The sequence below is a fragment of the Echeneis naucrates genome, chromosome 4, assembly GCF_900963305.1.
Source record: "Echeneis naucrates chromosome 4, fEcheNa1.1, whole genome shotgun sequence".
Taxonomy (NCBI): domain Eukaryota; kingdom Metazoa; phylum Chordata; class Actinopteri; order Carangiformes; family Echeneidae; genus Echeneis; species Echeneis naucrates.
Genome location: NC_042514.1, coordinates 7,396,705 through 7,412,536, shown reverse-complemented (window position 1 = coordinate 7,412,536; position 15,832 = coordinate 7,396,705). Strand labels below are relative to the sequence as shown.

The following is a 15,832-nucleotide window of genomic DNA, read 5'->3' as shown; positions in this document are numbered from 1 at the left end:
TATTGCACTTAACACAAATAACACACATTTCTCTCACACACACACACCGCCACCCACACAACCCACACAAGGGATAAATTGACTCACAACGCCCAGTCAGAAAACCTCTTTTCCCTCCTCCCACTGCAGAAGCCGGAGAGCCTGTGGAGGACTTTTAGTTTCACTCTAGTTGAGACTTTTGAGAAGGAAAAAAATCTGAGTAATAACTGTTACAGAAAAATAAAAACTTAAAAGGATAATATGGGTAAAATTGCGTGTTTTGAAATAAATTAACAAATAAACCAATTGTAAAACAAAGCATTGCTGTCAGTTTATTATGTTTGGTTTGATCTTTAAAGGGAATCCCTTGTAAATAACAGTGTTGTACAACTAAGAGAAAACATATACAGAGATAAGAGTTGGTGTAAAAGTAATAAAGTAGATTTGTGGTACATAATGTATTTTGTATATTATATTATTCACATATTTGGAAAATAGTAGGCTAATATTGTGCCAACAGAAAAAGAAAGTCATAATATTAATTCTTTGTTGCAGAAAAAAAATCTTTATCGGCACATATTTTCCCATTAAAAAAATCAGGGCATATTATTATGATCCTTTGTGTATTTGGCCTTGTGAGTCAGAGGTGTTATTACTCGCAGTCACCTTCTCATCCACTGGTGGAACTGTGCTGCGGATGCAGGTCCCAGAGGTGATCAGATGTCTGGGGCCAGCTCCCTGAGAGAGAGCATAAGATGAACGACTCGTCCCTCTTCTGAACTTTGAACTCAGCTCCACGGGCTGATGGGAAATGCTCTGGACCTAGATCACAGCAAGGTGAGAGTGACATCCATGACCATTTTCATTTCACAAATGTTGGCATAAAGAAAATGAAGCTTTAGTGGCTCGGTGTAAGGGAAACTGCTCAACCAAATCCAGAAAATAATACAAATGAGGCCTGATACACGATCTCAGCCTTTTCAAAGATTCAAAGCAACAAGAAGTGGTAACAAAATTCAGTATCATATTGAGCTAGTACTCAAGTCAAACATTTATGTTACTGAACAAGCTATCAGAATCATACAGCATTTTCATCAGAAAACCAGTGAGTTGCACAAAACTCAAGAATCGGTGAGAAAAATACTGAAAATATTATGTAACTATTGGTAATGGCTGAGTGAGGTGACTGCAATGTTTTTAATAGAACTGGGAAAGCTTTGAGTTGTTTGGGAACAGGCTGAGATGAAAGAACTCGCTCTGAGCTTAGTTGTCCCAGCAATGTCAATGGATCTCTTTACAAAGATCCAGGTAAACTATGCCTTTGTAAAGCTTTTTCTTCCTTGTTTCCATGCAGTTGTCTCACCTTGTGTTTGTCATGGACAGAGAGGATGACATTGAGGGCATAAGCGGTCACTGAGGGCAAAATGGCCGTCCAGGCTGTGAGCAGAGCTGTGAGCCACACAACTGGATCGATGAAGGCCTTATCAGACACACCTAATGAAAAGCAGACAGAGAAATCAACCCTATTCACAGAGACAGTTGCAGATACTTCATTTAAAAGAAAGGTCACGCCGTGGTTTATGCTTTTACTCTATTCTTTTGAAATGTATGATTGCTGGCAATGAATAGAGAATTGTACCAAGGAAGTAGTAGTCCCGAGGAGATCTTTTAAAGAGGTGGACACTATGGGTGCCTCTGGTGCAGATGAAGAACATCACCACAGAGACACACACAGCGGCGATATTGAATTTCGTCCAGTATCTAGTCAGCAGCGTAACCTGACAGACAAATGGCAACACTGTGAACGTGGTACATGTGGATGTTCGCAGAGTGAGAAAGTGGTTAAAAGATAGAATTTCAGGTGACTACATGGACACAAAATGTTTATCATATTAAAGGGGATGCAACTTCTTTTTAAAATAAAATGCTGACTTTTCTGTATTACAGAATGTCTCAAGAGCCAATTGCAACAACCAACAGAGCAACACAAGCTCACTTAGGTAAAAGTTGGATTCAGATTAATGCTCTAAAAACTGAGCAAGTCAACTGTTTGTAAGATAAATTACTTCTTAGGTTTTGCCTATATTATTACCAAATGCCTTTTCTCGCACCAAGGACAATTTAGCCGCTCAAAATGAAAAAGAACAGGGGATGTGAAGGCTCCCAAGGTGTCTCTGTTACAGAGATGGCCCCCCATCACCCCTCTTTTCCCACATCACAAACCGGCCTTCTGATTAGTTTAATGGCCACATTAGCAACCTTTGCCAGTTTGCTCCTATATTTACTGCTCAGGTTACCCTACCAAGCTGTGATAATGTATGACTGAAGACTGTTGTTATTCACCATCTAATGCCTCTTAAACACAGATGAATTGTCTCATGGGGTCAATCGCAGACATTAAGCAATGAATCATTCATTACGATTTAATAATTCAAGCTATCATAATAATCTGTCTGATTTTTTTTCCTACTACTGTTGCTGTTTGAAAGAGAAGGAGAGTTAACCTTTTTCAACTTTATGACTGATATCGTAAATAAATCTAGAGTCACCAAAGTAATGTTTTCTTTTCTCCATTTGTGTTTAGACACGCAATTCATTCAGATTTGTTTTTTGTTTGCACTTTATAAAATGTGCAAATGAATCAATCACAGAGATGCACAATCATATTACATGATTATAGTTCATTATCATTTCAATTTCTAATATATTCTTGTGATTTTTTTAATTAGGAAAAAAAATATATATATCCTGACCTCTATTGTGGCAGTAAACATAGCTGCCATGGAAACAGTGACTGCCATTGTCTGGTAGTCAAAGGCTGTGTTGTAGAAAACTCCAAATGGGATGAAGAAGAGAACAAGCGACGCGTACACAGCATACAGAAGTGACAAGGAAAGCATCAGATAGTTGGAGAGCTCCTGTCTCTGTCCGGACTTGTATAGCTTGGGCCACTTCAGGCTGCTTTCTGCACTCACATCCTACAAAGCAAGGAGGCTGGCTGAAGTGTTAAGAGAGAACTCCTATTAATCTGTTCATTAAAGCCTCTCCTCCTCACCTGTTCAAAGAAGGCAAAACACATAACTGGGAACGCTGTGTAGAAGATCGTGTAGAAAGCGATGAACCAAGTCTCGTACATAGACTGCAAAATACAAACAGAATATTTTCTCAATTATTAACTTCACTTCATGATGTGCCTTTCTGGCTTCATGCCACTGAATTTAATCCATATGGATCTAACCTGAGCACTGAAACCACTGAAGAAACCAAACCATATGTGCACAAGAGCGAAGCTGCACGTCTTAAACAGGAAGTACCGCAGGAAGAAAGAAATCCGCCTATATGACCAGCGCCCGTGGACCAGCAGCAGCCTCTGCAGAAACCTGAACTGGGACAATGCAAAGTCTGCATTCTGCACTGCCTGACCTCCCTCAACCCCAGCCAGTCCCACACCAACATGAGCGGCTGAAGGGGAACAGCAAGATCAAAGAAGGAATATGTATAACACATGAACACAGATAACAGAACACACTGATCAACAGATACACATTCTCTGTCATCTTTCCATATCATTATAACTTACTCTTGATCATATTTACATCATTGGCACCGTCGCCAACTGACATGGTGACTGAGGTGGTGTGTTTCCTGACCAATGTGACGATGTCCGCCTTCTGTCCAGGTGTTACATTGCAGCAGAGCACCGACTGACACTGTTCTGCCAGTTTCATGAATGTGGACCCCCATTCTGGTCTTTGCTCAAACTCTGCCTGGAGAACATCATTATTGTCATCATCATCTTCAAGCAGCTCGGTTCAGGATATTTTTCTATAAGATGGTGTTTTGATACCTTAGATCAACTTTTGGGTTTCATAAGTGTCTACTTTGACAGACTGCTTTAATATTTTTTAGCAGTAACCATTTTCTAAGCCCCATTAATAAACATTCACTATAAACTTGAAATTCATAACCATAAACGCAGCAGCAGCATATTTTGAAAACACTTTCGGTCTTCGCTGTATCAAAACTGACAAGCAAACAAGCAAAATACCCTAAAAAATTTCATCAGATTGGAATTCAAATGTTGTTAAACACCATTTGATGCATCAATGCTCTGCATGTTGAATATTTTTTTCCCCACCAGAACCCTGCATTTCAAACTAGTGAGAATAACATAAAAAAGACACAAAGATAAATCTCATTGTAAAAATATCAAAACTGTTGTAACTCTGACTTGAGTTCTTGTGTACATTTGAGGATTATATGCCTGGTACATTTTTAAGGCTGAAAAAAAAAAAAAGATGACCCTATGACAATGTTAATAGTAGGAAGCTTGCCGCTCCATTTTCAAAAGACCTTTTCAGTTGCTGAAACAAACAATACAACCTTTAGAGTCACTTATGTACTACATGATAAAAACATGAAAAGTTAATAGCATTATTTCTGTTGAGTCAAGTGTTTACCAGCTCAGGTCCAGTGAGGACCACTGCAGTCTTTGCTCCAGCCGTCTCTCTGTCTACAGCCCACAGCTCTGTCTGCCTGGCCTTGAAGAAACTGACTCCAAGGTCTGGGGCCTGGAGTATCTGTCTGCAGGGGCAAACACACAATGATCAATGAGATGGTGTTATTGTGTGCATGTGTATGTTCGCGTATTTTTGTCATTGCTAACCTCAGCTCCTTCCATTCCAGTAATCTGGTGTCAGGATCCAGCAGCTTGCAAGAATATCCAATATTCACTGCAGTCTCTATGAGGGAAAAGGAAATGGAGCAGGAAAAACAGAGGAAAACACAGAAACCACAGCAAGACTTGTTTTCATACTGTCATAGAACAACAATCAAAATAGTGCTGTTCCTCCTTTCCCGTTACAGTAAGTTGCAATACCTTTTTTGTCTCCAGTCAGTATCCATACTTTAATCCCAGCCTGTTGAAGTACAGCAATCGTCTCAGGAACACCCTCCTGAAGCCGGTCCTCTATACCCGTCACCCCCAGAAGCTGTAGAATATACAAGTTAACACTTGTTTTTACCTTTCCTGCAGGATAAATAAAATATTACACAGTGTAACAAATAAAGAAAGGGACAAATCTGAAATGGGCCCGATTCAAAGTTGTAGCGTTCATGAAAAAAAATGTAAATAAAATACATGCATATATACCATACAGGGTCATCTGGGCTGCTCATGAGTGTGTGTAAGTTGTTTTCTTCAGCACTCTCAGTTAAGGATTGACAAAAACTTAAATTCCACTGAGAAGAAATTCACCTGCAGCTCCCTCTCCATCTGATCATACAGCTGTTCTAGTAGTGGATCACGGTCACAGGTCGCCATACCAGCAGCCTGGGCAAGAGTTTTACTCCATTGCTCCCATGATGCCTCAGGGACGGATCGAACCGCAACACACAGAGTCCTCATACAGGCCTGAGCAAACAGCTGACAGAAGACAATTTCACATGCTATTTGATAGGTTACAGAGTAATCTTTCTGGCAGACAGAGAACATGTGAAACATCATTTTAGTCCCCCATGCATGTTCCAACTGATTATAGCAGGACTAAATATTAGAAAAGCATTATGCTACATTTTATGGTTCTTTAACTATCCTTAGCAACAACAGGTTAAATGTGCGGTATTATTCCTTGTTTCCTCTAACATGTAATTTTTAAGTCCCTGGTGAATGCTGAAATGGAAACTAGAACATTTTGACTGTATAGCACACATTACTGGTTCTCTAGAAACTTTACTTCACCTCAAGGGCTCTTTCTGTCCTTTCCTTGTATGCACAGTCCCTGTGCAGTCTCTCCAGGATCACAATGTCTGCCCCTTTACAGTACAGCTTTAACCCACCCTCTGGCTCACGAACTGGAAAAAGCACAAATGCAATATTGATAAATTCATCCTGAAACACTGGTGACAGGGAAGAGCTGTATGTAGACAGGAATTCTCACCCAACACAGACATGCGTCTCCTCTCGCTGGTAAAGTCCAGCAGAGCTAGAAGCTGATATTGTCGTTTAACTCCCAGCTCAGAGACAGTAAGTAAGTCTCTTGTTCTAGACAGGAAGACCCAGCCCAGCTCCCTGGCTGCCCCAACAAGAGCCTCTTCATCTGGGGACGCAGCCTGGTAAACTGGAACCTCTGGAGGAATGCAGTAGGAACACAAAGTGCTGCACAAACATGCTGTCTTCCAGAAATGGTCCAGTGTGTCAGTGTGTGTCCTTACATCCAATTTAGAGCTGAAGCATCTTCCTTTCAAATTTAGTTAATTTTGTTGTTGCTGAATTTACAGTTTATCACTCAATTTTCACCTTTAATTGTAGTATCCACATTGGATCAATCAACAGAACACAAAAACACCCCCCCCAAAAAAAAAAAAAAAACAAAACAAGAATCACTCATGATTTCATCAAATATCAGACCAGTGTGGTCAGCTATCGACTGATGTTTAGATGGAGAATGGCAGCTCACTTTTTGTCTGAAGCACACACAAAAAACACACCTTCTTTCCACTCTGCCATGACTGCATGACACAAAGACAGTGCAGAGAGGAACTGTCTGGTGAACGGGCACTGCTTTCCCCTGAGTTTCTCCACCAGTCCGGGAGCAGACATGAAAAGACCCCCACAAGAGAATGGATTCCAGCTTAAGTCCATGGGCTGCACACATACATGGAAAAAGATGTAACTACATGTTAATGTGCATTGGCCACTGGTGGGCATACAGAGATGAAAAAATAAAATCACATCTTGGAAAGAATCATAATGTGATACCTCTACATCCTCGGCTCTGACTGATGCATCACCTGTGAAAATGGAAAATACAATACACATGAAAATGAGATGCAAAGTGTATTTGAGCTAGTAAAAAAGAGAAAGTAACGCAGACATGGGGTCTGCAGCAGGAAATGACTCAGACATACAGCATATGGGTGGTATGACTGACATGGTTTCAATTACAGTTTGTTTTTCGTGGGAAGAGCTGATGTTAAATATTTAGAAGAAATATTTAGCAGAGCATCTCCTGCTGCCTCTCTTCTGAGAAATGAGTTTCATCTGTGGTTCATGGGATGTCACTTCCACAGAGATCTTTGTTCCTCTGTAAGCCAAGTGACGAAATGTTTTCCACTTCTCGTTACAAGCCTGTTTCATCAATTTCAAAGTAATGACTACTTAGGATACAATCTTTTAAATTAGCATTATTGGAGGAAAAACTGGAGAAAAAAAAAAAAGAACTCTAGCATAGACAAGAATATTCCAGAGTGTCTCATTGTCACCATTAATGTTCAGTGCTTTCAAGCCTTTTTTAAAAAGCCCAGTTAATATAATGATCAACTGCTGTCCCATTTTGTCCCATTCCCAGGACCAGATAAATGTTTTGCTTAGAGTTGGCTCTGGGTGGAAGATAATGAAACAGTTTCAGTGTGAATTGAAATGAAACCCTTTTTATTTTTACCATAGATCTCCCCAGCTATGCAGCACTGCCTGAAGAGCAAATGGTTCTGAGTTAGTGTCCCAGTTTTGTCAGTCAGCAAGTATCCCACTTGGCCAAGCTCCTCGCTCAATGAGGTATTCCTGGCCTGGGCCGGTCTGTCTGTCTTCTGCCAATACATCTCCATATCCCAGCCAATAAACAGGCTGTGGACCATGTGGATCAGCTCAAACCTGCCGAGACACAGGCATGGAAGACACATGCACATTAAGACAGGATACACACAAACACAACAGTGTTTAATACATGTATACTAGAGAATGTGATATCGTAGATGCAACTAACGTGATATAGAGAGCTATGGGCATGGCAGGGCTGAGCAGTATGATGTAGCTCCAGAAGATGAGAAAACCGGTGTAGACTGGATTGCCATTAACCACCAGAGTAGACAGAAGCCCTGTCTGGCTCATGACCTGACTCGAAAACACGCCACTGCCGATGGCAAGAAGCAGAGCTGTCAGCAGCACGGACAGGACTATCTGGAGATCCAGAATATAGACAGAGTTTATATTAAGTCCACTCAGTGGCTCATGGGTGTCACCCCCCCCCATGCCCTTTATTCACTCACCCCGATCACAACTCCGTTGAAAACTTTTTCTGTTTGAGTCATCTTCACTCTCAGTTTCCCACAGTTCCGCAGGATCTTAGTGTCCGCGCCTGATACAGAACAGACCACTATTAGATGTTATGACTGCAGCTGAGTGGCCAAGCAAGTTGGAAGGCCATCCTGCAGCCAGAGGGTGAGAGTTCGAGCCCTTGTGTCAGCAAGTATCTGCTGATGTGCCCTTGAGCAAGATGCTGAAGCCCTACCAGCTCCGAGGGTGTCTGACCCTGCTGCTGAGAGGTCATGGGGGGGAGGAGAGAATTTCCCTTGCAGGGATCAATAAAGTATTACACAGTTTTCCATTGGTGGTGTCTCATTCTCTGACAGGCTACTGAAAGACATTGAGCGAAATATGAAAAAATGACAACTGAGAATGTGCGTCATATCCTATAACTGTACAAGGACAGAAAAAATATTCTTATATTAAACTATTAAATTATTCTTATTATAAATTATAAGTTAGTCCTACAATGACAATGATTTGTCAACCTTCATCCTACTTTAAAGTAGGCCATGTCATGTATTTGAAGGAAGGTTAAGAGTTATAATCAAGCTAAACTGGGGTCATACCAATAGACATTCTCTGATGGAAGGTATAAATCCCATCTCTGGGAGAATTTGATCTATTGATCTGCTTTACCAGAACTGAAAGGGTCATAACAGTGAGATCCATGACACCTCTGGCAGGTTCGGTAATATCCGATCAATGAGCACTTAAAAGACAGCAGGACCTTCTTAATCTACCGGGCGTTAGCAGACTCACTCCTGCAAGAGTTAAGCACTGTCCATAATTAGCAGTTTAATGTATTCTATATCATAAAATTTGTCATTGAAGCTAGTGGAGGCCAGAGGAGTGGGTAAAATGTGGCCTGGAGACAAAACATTTTGCAATAGTCTTAGTCTTTCATTGTACAACTCTGAGGGCATTATGTCATATGTCAGGGCTTCTCTTCATCTTCTTTGCATTAGAGTCTTAGTCTTTATCTCAACAGGGCAGACTGAGTGTGGCTCATACCTATTCTATAGGTTTTATAAAGACTATACCATCCTACCCCTCACTGTTATTTCTCAAGCACAAGAATTAGACATCTACACTCATATCCTGTTTTTGGAACGCAATACAATGCTCTACATGTACCAGTGTATATGGCCAAGCCATACGCAAACTGCGTATTGCGTAGCACTGTTCCCCTCAGGAGGATGTGTTCGTTGTCCAGCAAATGGCTTTGGCCTTGCCAATGCAGCCGGCCTCTGAAAGTGTACAAGCGATTGTTGGGTTCCTCACAGACCACTACACCTGTGAAATGAGAGGTCACATTTACTCTGTTGAAAAGTAAGCACATTTTGGAATCTGCATTATTAATTGAAATCACCCACCATCGAAGGCAGCAAGGTCCTCCTTGGAGGGGTGAGAGGACAACTCAGCATGTGTTGCACTGAGCGCCTGACGGTATTTGAGATTGGTTTCTCTGTGTGTGGAAAAGAAAGGAAAACAGGGTAGGTGAGAAGTTGAGGAGGAGTGCAAGTAAGTAATCATAAAAACAACCTCCTATTTCCAAAATGATTAACAATCCTGAGAATAGTTCAGGCTTTTATGTAGTAAGACATAAACATTAACTATGCATTAAACCATCCTTGTTTGCAACTGTCTCCGAAAACAGGATTTAAACTGGTTTGGCAAAGATGGTATGCTACTGCAAAAACTGATACAATTCATTCACTGATCACTTTGGTCCACAGTTGTCTAGCTGATTTTGAGATCATATGGATCACTTTTTATTATACGTTTTCTATCTCTTCTGCATGAAATCGCACTTCTACTATGACACACAATCCCCCTTGAGCTAATACTACTCACCATGTATGAGGTTTATAATGGTTTCATGAGGAGGAGCATGATGTCTGAAAAATGTGTCATCAGTATGCATGAACATATAACTTAAGTCGACTTTTGATTCTTACCCATCAATGTCCGCTGTCTCCACATAAGACAAACTGTGAGGCTCTGAACTACACAGGACCAGAAGGTCTGCCTGTGGAAAAGTAAGACAGAGCAACCTGAGAATGAAAGCTATACAGCATTTATTTATAATTTAAAAAAATGCAACTGCAGCATGGTGAAATTTTCAACATTTGTTTATGGTGCAAGCTGACAAATAATGAATGCAATCATATTCTAGTCACATGACAATAATTCAACCAGACACTTTGTTTTATTAGTTTTGTTTGTATATACATTTTTATATAAATTGATAATCTCACAGGGATGATTTGGTCTTTGTGGATCCGCAGAATGTCTCCGACACACACATCCTTCCACTGTACTAAACTGAAACTGAGAGTCAGATTAGCAGAAAGCAGCACAGATGACCATTTCATGACAAATGTCTGTAAAACAAGAGCTAAACGAGTTGCGTTTAAATTAATGAAAAGTTAAGCAACAGCTGATGTGCCTTCACTCTAATTATATGCGTGAACAAATTTGTATATTTTAAAATTTCAGGTGGGGAGTAAATTGGATCTGTCAAAGACAAAAAAATACAAAACTAAACAAAAAAAAAAAAAACAAAAAAACAATGGACTTCTGGTTGATTTCAAGAAAAATTATTTCTGAAGGCGTGAGATGATATTATTGAGAGCAGTAGTTCTCCAAAAAGGAGTTGAAAGTAAACTGTCCTACTCTAATGCATGAGGGGACCAGCGAGGGATTCATTTATTTACACTTCATTAGTGCCTCATTAGAAGACTGCTTCAGACAGAAACTGTACTGAGTCCTGAGAGACTAACCCACTGTCTTTGTCCTCACCTCTGGGAGATGAGTACGTCACAGGGTCGGGAGTTAATCTCAGAATCGCTGCGTCTCCTTGCCTGGACCAGAGATTGAGAAGGAGCAGAAGAGTCACACAGGCCATAACAGCAAATGAAAGAAAGAAGAGGAAAATATAGATTTAGAAGTGTGACAAGGATGTACGAAAAGAGAAATGGACAGGGAGCATATCAGACGGAGTGAGGGTGGCCATGAAAGGTTGAACAGTAGAGAGGAGAAAGGAGAAACACCATTACCGAGGCTCTACAGTGACACCAGCTGGGAGATTTACACCCTCCACTAAATGATTAGTCAATAGAGAGGGGTCAAGCAAGCGTTTCACCCAGAGCTGTTAACGACCGTAACTCAGTGATGCACTTAACCAGAGAATTCTCCATGCAAAACATTACGCATGCATTTAAAAGGAAAAGCTTTAATGATAGGAGAGAAAATTAATGCTACGAGGATGACTGGTTCTGTCAATGAGGAGAGGACAAGGAGTCAATGAGGACAACGAAGGAGAGAAAAGAGTGTGCACTTCTTTAAGTGCCAGGTGTATAAATGCATGCACGAGGCCGGTCATATATTTGTGTTTAAGATCATGCATTTGTGTGTGAGCATGTGCATTCAGCACACTGGGATATCCCTCCTCCAAGACTCCCTCTGGCAGAGGGCAGGGGCCGCCGGGGAGAGAGTAGTGGTCTCACCATGTCATTGGCGAGGTCTTTCAGCCCCCTCACAGACAGCACCATGACCAGTGGGATGATAGTGATGTACCAGGGTATGGAAGAGATGGCAGGAACGCACTGGAATCCATATGTAAGACATTCACATGGAAGGAAAATTATATTGTGCACCATACACAGTAAAGATGATAAAATAAGTAATTTAAAGCATTTAAAAGATTAATTAAAGTTGAAGAAAGAGTATGGTTATTTTGTCACATCTTATAAGACAAACAGATGCTCTAACAGCTGTAGCAGATAATCTTGTAGCAGAAGAACTCATGATTGTCAGGGTTAAATGGCAAGGTGGCAAATCAATGCAATGAAAAAAAATTATTTGGAACCTTTTTACTTTAAAGATTTTTCCTGAGGCGACAACTGTAGTAGTTAGTTCAAGAGGTGCACAAGAAACTTTTACTCGTCTTTCCACAGAGACAAAATTATCTATTGAACTACTGTTATCTCAGTGGACAACTTCTGTCTCTTAGAAAGGGTCCATCGCATCTGCTGGGTTACATTCCAGGTCAATGTCATGCGGTGATCAATTTGCTGCTGGACTGGAGCGGTCTTCCAGTTACTTTTGGTACTTTTGACTTTTAATCTCAGCTTTAAATCAGACACCAAAGTAAATTTTTCAGATTTGTTTTCCTTATTGACCACAACAGTAATTGGTTTATATTATACTGCTCTGTCATGTCACTGCCCAAGTTCTTTTCTTATTTTCTTGTCGGCTGTTGCTAAGCTATGTAAGTGTTAAAAACTGTTTGTTAGGGATGACCCAATATCACTTTTTTAAGGGCCAAGTTCAAGTACGTAAATTTGGGGTGCTTGCTGAAACCAAGTACCAGTGTGGGCACATTTGAGCACTTTACCCTCCTGTTCTGTTCAACTGCAAGGAACAGCAAGAATGCTCCAACAGTAGTTCTGTAACCCTCCAATTATGCCGCAGGTCAGATTAAACTTGTCAAAGTTTATAGACAAATTTCTGCCAATCTTTGGAGCATGAAACCTTTTCTGCTGGGCTTAATTGGTGTAATGAACATTAATATGGAAAATTGCAATTCTAACATATTTGTCAATTGGATAATGAGAAAGAAGGCTAAATAAAAATTTAAAACTTAGACAAAACTAATCTCTCTCTCTCACACACACACTGACCACATTTGTGTGGAGCACTCTGTAGCCTACAGTGTCAGTTGCAAGTTCCAACTACATGAGGTCATATGTCATATATGGTATTTTCTGTATTGATCAATTTGACCCCATGACAGAAAATGTCAAACATTTTGAAAAAGTCTAAATACACACAAAAAAAAAACAAAAAAAACTAATGAGTTGAATGTATACTTTTTGCCAATGTACAGAAAAAGGAAATATCGGTTTGAAAATAAAATTTAAATGAAAAAGGTGTGATTGAGCATGAGTACACCTTGGTCTCTAAGGTGTGGAAACTCCACCCTCACTGCATTCCTGCTCTGTTGAAAGGTTCAGTCCAGCTGAATGCCAGGTGGCTGAGGAAGATGCTGGACAGCCCCAGTGAGGGTCTGCTGGGAACACAGCACTTTAGCCATGTTTTCAGGTGGTGGGGGACATGAAATCTGATCGGTCCAAGTACCATGCTGCGATTGCTGAGGCAGCTGTCTGGAGCTATGGTCACAGGACTGCCAGTGTTAATCGTGGCAGTATTCGCCGAACCTGCGGGTGCACTCAGTTTTTGTGATTTTTTCCAATATATCAAAAACTGTTTACACCGTAACAGCCACTTTGCTGTATTATAGATTTCAGTGTGTCAACTACCAAAAAAATGCATCCAAGTGGTTTTATGAAATATGTACTGGTTGCATACAGTCCACTCCAATGTTGAAGATCTATGTTTTTAAAAGGAAAGAATGAGAGAAAGAAGTCATTGACTAGTTGGTTCAGGGAAGGTTATAGCAAGGCAAACCTTCCCTGTATCACAAGCCATGCTTTCACCTCATGAAAATTAGCTTGACTGCTAGCTTGACACATCCTAGTCATTTCTATTTTTTTCCCCCAGTGTTAGGATTCCTCGAGACTTGACCTCAGGACAGTCTCCAAAAAATACATTGGATACAAAAGTAAAATATTTAACTCAAAAAAATAAATAAACAAATAAATAACACTTTAGGTGATAATGTTTTCTGGTAGTTTCAAATGTGGCTCCTTTTTAGTTAGCAAGAAGACAACCTAACTGAGCACGTGCACAATGAATGTCACCACACTTGTTTTTTATGATTAGAAAAATTCAAGGTGTTACAACCGTTCTGTGTTTCGACTGTGCCTGTTCTCACCTACAACTTCCTCATGTTTTTATTACTATTTACCTGCTCCTCTGCTTATTTGAATATTGGTAACGTGAGACAACAAAAAATGAATAGACAGAGTGAGAGACAACAGAGTTGTTATCTGACCTGCATCACCATCATGAGTAAGAAGTAGAGATTGGCTGCTCGCTGGAACTGTTCAAACAGTGTCAGGGGTAGGAAAGTCAGGGGGGAGTATTTGTAGCTGCGCACCTGATTGTCCTGACAACCAACAAGAAAGGCATTACAGTGAGAGAAACACAACAGTGATCTGCTTTCTTACCATCAACATATCAACCTATTTCTTTGGGCATCAGAAAGCCAACAGGTATTTGGGTACAATTTAGAAGGAAGGCAGCTAATGCAGGAGGGACTCACCGCATATTGCCCCCAGCGGAAGCACAAGAAGGATTTCTTCTGTTTGGGTTTGTGGTAATAGCGGCTGTTTGCCCTCACCTCCCATGAGAGGCCTGTCATACGTACATTAGTCAGACATTTGTGCAAAAGGAGAATTGCGCAAAGTGATTTAATGTATCGTTTTCATCAGCAGGCAACAGATGTGCATGTGTGTGTGCACGTTTCTATGAGTGCGTTACTATGCAGGCCTATGTAATCTTACGCCGTTAAACATATTTTAAAGGGATTATTACATACAGAACATTCAGAGTTACAAGAAGGTGATACTGATTTTAACAGCAGCTCCTGAGGCTCCCCTTGAGATGTAAATTTTAACATGGACATGCAGGCTGAGACACTGAGATTTTGCATTAAGGAATATAAATTAAGTGTTTCTTTTGAATTAAAAAAAACTGAACTTGACTTCTCAGTTAATAGACTGAAATAAAGATATGGTCGTGACCTGGAAACGGAAAAGCGGTAGAAGATGGATGGATGGATGGATGGATGGATTGATGGATTGATGGATAAAGATATCGTGGTCAGCAGGTAAGATAGATGATCGAAATCAAGGATGACTAACCATTTGCAATACTTTCCTTGGACATGATGCTGGGTACACTGCGTTTGTAGACTTGTGCAATGCTACGAAAAAGACATCTGAGTAAACCATTAGCCATTACTCACATACAACAGCACCAAGGCAGACCAAAGGTTATAAATCATTGCAGATCTAAACAAGCTACACTGCCAGCCATAGCTGCACAAACCTTACCCACCATCTATTAACCACCTTATTACACAAACAAAATACAAAAGGGAACGTTAAGACAATTCAGTGCTTGTTTTCTGTGTGATGAAATACCAAGAAATGGAGTTACTCCTGTGTTGGAAGCTGAATGAGCAATGCTGGTGAGGGAGAACTGAGACTGCTCACAAACAACCATCTGCATCAAAGCTGAGAGAATTCAAACACAAAGTCACAGCAAATTAATCAGTGCTACAACTGAAAAGACACTATATTTTTCCTGTTTCTCAGTAATTCATTCTCACCTGGAATATATTAATTGATTTAACATGGAGAAAAGTTGGTGGACATTAAACTAGTATTGTTTAACAATGAATGATTTTTTTTCAAAGCTATTAATATTAATGTAGCTGAAATTTATCATTAATAGCAGCTCATGAATAATCAACACAATTCAGAAGAGTCATGCACTTACCTGCATTGTATGCCTATGCTGTTCTTGAGCACTGTGTAGCACTTGCAACTAGATGGGCTAGCTGAGCCATCAATCACGAAGATCCACTGACCGTAGTTAGAGATTAACATGGTTGTTTTCATAACCATTCTTTAGCTGCTTTTCATAATAGCCACCTGTTTCGGCCGTCCCCCTTGTTTCTTCTCTTCCTTTTCCGGGTATTTCAGGTTTCCAGCCCTGCCCTTGTTGTTCTCCCAGGGGAAAGCTCCAGTGTCAGACTCTACTCCCCATGCACCTTACCTGAAAAGACAAACAGGA

At 40.5% G+C, this 15,832-nt stretch overlaps 1 protein-coding gene across 2 annotated transcripts; it reads right to left on the bottom strand.

The window, feature by feature from the left end:
- Window positions 1-539: 539 nt before the first annotated feature.
- atp8b3 (ATPase phospholipid transporting 8B3) lies at window positions 540-15,607 on the bottom strand. 2 transcript variants are annotated; one of them, XM_029500371.1, is made up of 29 exons: window positions 15,536-15,607; window positions 15,178-15,270; window positions 14,896-14,957; window positions 14,295-14,386; window positions 14,025-14,138; window positions 11,575-11,673; window positions 10,868-10,929; window positions 10,324-10,396; window positions 10,024-10,094; window positions 9,439-9,530; window positions 9,200-9,358; window positions 8,026-8,114; window positions 7,743-7,936; window positions 7,422-7,630; window positions 6,740-6,771; window positions 6,469-6,625; window positions 5,919-6,107; window positions 5,720-5,832; window positions 5,237-5,404; window positions 4,859-4,970; window positions 4,646-4,721; window positions 4,440-4,563; window positions 3,560-3,746; window positions 3,218-3,441; window positions 3,035-3,118; window positions 2,733-2,957; window positions 1,619-1,757; window positions 1,343-1,473; window positions 540-801 (listed from the first exon to the last, which is right to left on the bottom strand). In XM_029500371.1, exons 3-29 carry the CDS (start codon window positions 14,918-14,920, stop codon window positions 589-591), a joined length of 3,453 nt encoding a protein of 1,150 aa, XP_029356231.1. In that variant the 5' UTR covers window positions 14,921-14,957; window positions 15,178-15,270; window positions 15,536-15,607; the 3' UTR covers window positions 540-588. The 2 variants fall into 2 exon arrangements, with proteins under 2 accessions (XP_029356231.1, XP_029356232.1); XM_029500372.1 differs by having other exon boundaries at window positions 10,324-10,390.
- Between the last annotated feature and the right edge of the window lie 225 nt (window positions 15,608-15,832).